Source organism: Artemia franciscana, unplaced genomic scaffold (assembly GCF_032884065.1).
Source record: "Artemia franciscana unplaced genomic scaffold, ASM3288406v1 Scaffold_1078, whole genome shotgun sequence".
Lineage (NCBI taxonomy): Eukaryota > Metazoa > Arthropoda > Branchiopoda > Anostraca > Artemiidae > Artemia > Artemia franciscana.
The window spans coordinates 69031-75030 of record NW_027062736.1 but is presented as its reverse complement, the minus strand read 5'-3'; the positions used below and the strand labels follow the sequence as shown (position 1 = coordinate 75030).

At 35.9% G+C, this 6000-nt stretch overlaps 1 protein-coding gene across 1 annotated transcript in view; it reads right to left on the bottom strand.

Moving 5' to 3' along the window:
• Positions 1-281: 281 nt before the first annotated feature.
• The window catches only part of LOC136042315 (nardilysin-like), a gene marked incomplete at its 5' end in the record, with an annotated part of 72842 nt that continues 67123 nt past the window's right edge, over positions 282-6000 (bottom strand). Inside the window, 1 exon segment of the mRNA XM_065727265.1 lies at positions 282-444. Coding sequence (XP_065583337.1) covers positions 347-444 — 98 coding nt within the window.

The window sequence follows — 6000 nt, the reverse complement described above, 5'->3', positions numbered from 1 at the left end:
ATAGTATGAATAAGGTGAAATTTTAAGGACTCAGGTACAACTTCTTGAAAATAAGAGAAAAATGTGCAATTCAATTTGGGAATACTAGACAGCTCGAAGTTTCCTGGGAATCAAATGTTTCAGGATACATAATTACATATCCTGAAGATCTTATATCTCTTGTAATACAAGAAAGGGGCGGGTGAATAAGTTTTTTGATTTGAAGGGTTTGGCTACGAGTATACATCTCAGAAAATGTTACATTATGATTTTGAATTACCACATCTAAAACTATAGATCAATAGTGTTCAACAGTCTTTTCTTCAAAAGGCAGTATAATACAGTAATGGATCCGCACACTTCTTTTTCATTTAGCTAACTGCAAACTAGATTGGAATCCTCGAAAATCATCTATGTATTTTCGCTTCCCTTCGCCCACGAGTAAAGCCAATTCATAGTCAGAAACTGAAAAAGAAAAAGAAGCTACATCAATCATTTATTTATATAAAATCAAGTTGAATAGACAACTGTTTGACCATTAAAATTATAGATAGATACATATTAAATAAAGTATTTGTGGCTACTCTAACAACCTCAGAACATTACAGATACCAAATTAGGTTATTTCAAGCGGTCTCCGTGAGTCTTTCTTCCAATCCAAAGATTAATGAATATATGATCTGGCAGGCAGTACTCTAATGGTAAACACTCCTCACTTCGTCAGCGAAATTAAATATAAGTTTTTAGCAAGGCAACACTGGTTACCTTTATATGAAAGGCAACACTGATAGCCAACATTTATCTACTTTTTACAAACACGTTTATATCAAAACCTTCTTTTGTTAGATGTTTACCAGAGGCACTGTCCACGGATTGTTTGGGTACCGTCCGACTGACCCTAATTCAAACATTGTACGACGAATGTTCTACTGTTTCCTAGGACTATAGTGAGGAAAGGTTAAGATCGGTAGGACGGGTTCTGAGGATGAAGGATGGCAGGTTGCCAAAGATTGTCCTTTTTAGCCAACCGTTTAGGGCTAAATGGAAAGCAGGTCATTTTCATCTGGGGTAGGAGGATGTATACCGTTTTCTAGGGCTATAATTAGATAAAGGCTGAGATAAGCAGGACGGGTTCTGCGGATGAAGGATGGCAGATTGCCAAAGATTGTCCTTTTTAGCCAACCGTTTAGGGCTAAATGGAAAGCAGGTCATTTTCATCTGGGGTAAGAGGATGTATACCGTTTTCTAGGGCTATAATTAGATAAAGGCTGAGATCAGTAGGACGGGTTCTGCGGATGAAGGATGGCAGATTGCCAAAGATTGTTCTTTTTAGCCAACCGTTTAGGGCTAAATGGAAAGCAGGTCATTTTCATCTGGGGTAAGAGGATGTATACCGTTTTCTAGGGCTATAATTAGATAAAGGCTGAGATCAGTAGGACGGGTTCTGCGGATGAAGGATGGCAGATTGCTAAAGATTATCCTTTTAAGCCAACCGTTTAGGGCAAAATGGAAAGCAGGTTATTTTCATCTGGGATGAGAGGATTTATACCGTTTTCTAGGGCCATAATTAGATAAAGGCTGAGATCAGTAGGACGGGTTCTGCGGATGAAGGATGGCAGATTGCCAAAATCGTCCTTATCGGCCAACCATCTAGGATCAAACGAAAAGCAGGTCGTCCCCGAATAGGGTAGGAAGAGGTCGTAAGGAAGGATTTAAGTCAAAGTGGAAATTCTTAGAAGGGAAGCTTAAAATAGATTTGCATGGAGGAGGAGCGTGCGTAGGATCTATTGCTCATCCTTAAAAGACACCATGTCAAGTTCTTTGGTCACATTTTGTGTTCTCCTGAAGTCATGGTATGTCAAGAATTCCTCAACCGCGAAACCACATTCTAAATATATCCAATATTCTACTTCCATTCAGCTGGAGAGATCCTTATTAAAAACGGAAAAATACTATTTCTATAAGATTTGGCAAACTTTCAACTATAACATTATATTCCAATTATGATGCAATAGAATATCTTTGAACGAAGTGCCATTTTTACCTACCCTAAAGCCAAAAATTCTGACAATGTGCTTTTTTTAAACACCAAATAAAAAGACTCCCTTATAATCTTCGACCACCTTTGGAAAATGGAACCACCAATTGAAGAGGAAAACGTTCCACAAATTGGGTCTAGAATACCAAGTTTTTTTGTTTTTTTTGAATACACACAAAGTAAACTAAGCCATGGAACATGAATTTAAAATAACGGACGTAAAGTAGCTCTCACACTACGTCCGCAATTTTCTATGCTAATCCGTTAAGTTACGTTACGTAAAGCATAACCTTTCCCACTTAAACAAGTCCTTTCACACAACGCTGACGTAAAAATGCATAAAAATCATCGGTATCATCGTCTAAAAGCATCACAATCAACATATGCAATCTATTCAAAAATCAAAAATGTGAAATGGAGATTCAAGCTCTGATGATGATGATGATCAAGCTCTGATGATGTTATGGATATTACAGATGATTTGTGTTAGAAAGACGACGTGAAATGCTGACTAGAAAAGTTTTTCTAATTTATTTTCAAAATCTATTAATCGGTCATCCAGAAATTCCATTTTGTTGCTGCTATGTTACCTTTTCCATATCGTAACATGAACTCACTGAATGTAAAATTCTATTTTAGGCTCAAGTTTACTGGGCACTGTCTGCAAACGGACAAAATTTGCCATTTATATTTTAAGATATGCGTTATTTTCCTACCAATTTCGAGGCGAACTTAGTCCGTTTCTAATTTCATACAATCTAGGAAGATCAAACAAATAACGGTTCTTCGGCATTTTTGGCAAAAATATTCTGTCATTGAGAAGCCTCATTTTAAACGTGGACAAAAAAATTGATACCTTACAAAAAAAAATAAATAAATAAATAAACCTAATCTCTAAAATTTTAATTCTTAAGCTATGAAAAAGTAAACATAAAATAATATAATAAGTCATAAACAGCAAGATCGTGCAAGGTTTCAAATGATAAACAGTGCTAGGCGGTAAAACACAACGTTAGAAACTTAATAAGCATATTTAAATGATTAGGCCTATTATAAAATTTTAATGTGCCTTCACTCCCCGACGAGGTCGTATCCAGGACTTTTTTCTTTGGGGGGGGGGGAGCATTTTTCGTTTTTTTCACAAATACACTTTTAAAAACAAATCAAAAATTTTGTATGCATTTGTTTGCATTGTTGTTACTTTTTTTACAATTTGGACAAAATTCCGTAGAGGGCTCGAACCTGGCAAGCCTCCTCCCCCTGGATACGGCCTTGCTTCCCATTGATTGATCTATTCCAAACAACCTGGGAGGAGACTTAAATGCACAGACGCACTTAGTACATGATACCAAAATACACGTTACGTTAATGAATCATTAGCAACCTCAACGATAATGCTCGAGGGAGAGTATTTATATTTCACTAAGCAGAAATTCTAACAATATATAAAAAAAAGTTCCTCTTCTTCCATTAGAGTGAAACCCAGAATGCCTTTAAGACCTTTAGGGGGGCCTTAAACTTCTAAAAGCCACAAAAAACGCAAGGACTCAAATCCCAAACTGATTGAATTACTTCTGTTTGCCTTTCTTTGATATAATAGACTTATATTTTCCTTCCTCCCGTTTATCCTTCCCCTTTATTAGGAATTGTCCTTCTATCCTTTTCTTCTTCAAGTCAATAATTTCTTCTCTAAGGAGACGAACCTCTAATATCATCACAAAAAATATTGTAAAAGGAATTAACGTTAGAGAAAGCCCTATCAAAGGAATTAGACAAACTGTCAAAGTCGTTGATGGGTGATTCCAAAGTACTACGTTCATTAACACAATTATGAAAAATCGGACAACACAGGTAAATACCTTTCTTACCTTCTCCAGTATTGGTATGCAACACCACAAATCCAAAATTGTCTGAACAATAAAATAATGTACTCCTAACTCATATACTTTCGATACATATAGTAAAACAATAACAAGGAAACGTATAATGGGAATTTCCAAATTTTGATGTAAGCAAAAATAAGCTTGCAATAGCATATGAAGCCTAAAGCTTATTTCAATAAGAAAAAATATTTTTGTTAAGTCAGTTAAGGAGTCAGTTTGCCACAGGTAAACTGAGTTAGCCACAGGTTGCCACAGGTTACCCAGAGAGCCATACAGAACACTTGTAACTGCTACCACAAGAGAAATTGCTAAATTTAACTTATATTCTGCTAAAACATAAAATCTATTTCTTTCTATAATCCCCAACATTTGAGCTAGCCATCTTAAAACTGAAAATTCCAAGATAATGCCAAAGAACATAGATATCAGCATATAAAAAAGGATATTAGCAATATCCATCCACTCAGGTGCACTCCAATATCCATGATGTATATAAAAACAGTACTCTCTCAGTGGGGTTAGTATACCCGCTCCAATGACTGCGATTAAACCAAGCAATAAACAGAAGTTGTTTTTCAGGCCAAGCATCAGAGAATCTTTGTACATTGAAAAAAGTGCTACTAATTGACAAATTTAATAACACAAATTGAAGAATGAAATACACATCCCAAAAATGGGCTTCGGATTTTTATTGAAAAATCTAATTAATGTTATTTTCACAACAGAGACAAGATTTTTTTATTATTCGGAAAACTAATAAAAGCTCATTTCAAAACTATTAGTCAATAATGTTTTTAAATGTACTGCCACTTTACATGACGTATAAAGTAGATATACATGTAATTCATATGACGTACCAAGTCCTATGATCTTAGTACATCTATATCTATATAAATAAAAATGTACTGTCTGTTGTCTGTTATCTGTTGTCTGTCACAATACGATATTAATATATAATACATGACGTCATATTCAATATGACGTCTTATTCAATATAAAGATTTGCAGCTCAGAGAAAAAGTACTATTATATTGTGGCTCAAAAAGAAAAAGTATCACTAATGTCAAAGAGAAATTATCCGCTTTACGTCAACGAAGGCATGTCGAGGAACCACCAGAGCAGCACGAAACTAGGCTTGCGGCTGACAGAGTTAGTAAAAAAAAAGATACAATACTCCAACTATCAACGACGTAGCAACCATTATGGTCGGTGATCAGTTCTTACCTCGAAATATTATTTTTTATAGGCGAAACAATCAGTTGACAAGAATTGCTGAAACTCGTCGATGCTACGATGCCCTACAATATCCTATCATGTTTTGGGATGGAGCCGACGGCTATCACTTTAATATTAAATTGATAAATCCAGCCACTAACAAAGAAATGGACAGGAAATGCAGCGCAATGAACTATTATGGCTACGGAATAATGATTCGTCAGGATGAAGAGAATTATATTTTAAAATGCCGTCAATTGTTCCACCAATACATCGTTGATATGAATGCAAAGATTGGATCAGAACGTTTGCTATTCATCCGTCTGAATCAGACCAAGCTCCACTCTAAACAATACATTCATTGGCGGGATGCAGTTGTAAATGATGGTAATACCACTAACATTGGAAGAGTAACGATTTTACCTTCGTCATATGCTGGCAGTCCACGTCATATGTCCAGATTTATTTATTACATTTACATGTAATCCATCTTGGGACGAGATACAGCAGCTTTTACTTCCTGGACAATCGTGGACAATCGCCGGTTCATAGACATGTCATTACGGCCCGTGTCTTCCGGCAAAAGCCGAAATCACTGATACATTTCATAGTAAAACTTAAAAGTGTTTGGGCCAGTGCGATGCTGGTTGTACTCAGTGGAATGGCAAAAGCGAGGATTGCCACACGCATATATACTAATATGGTTATTTGATAAAATTGCTTTTAATGAAATTGACGATGTGATTTCCGCTGAAACACCTGATGTAGATATCGATAGGGACTTACATGAAAATGTTGTAAAAAATATGATACATAGACCTTGCGGTGAACTGAATGAAAATTCACCACGCATGGACAGAGGAAGGTGCACAAAGCAATATCCTC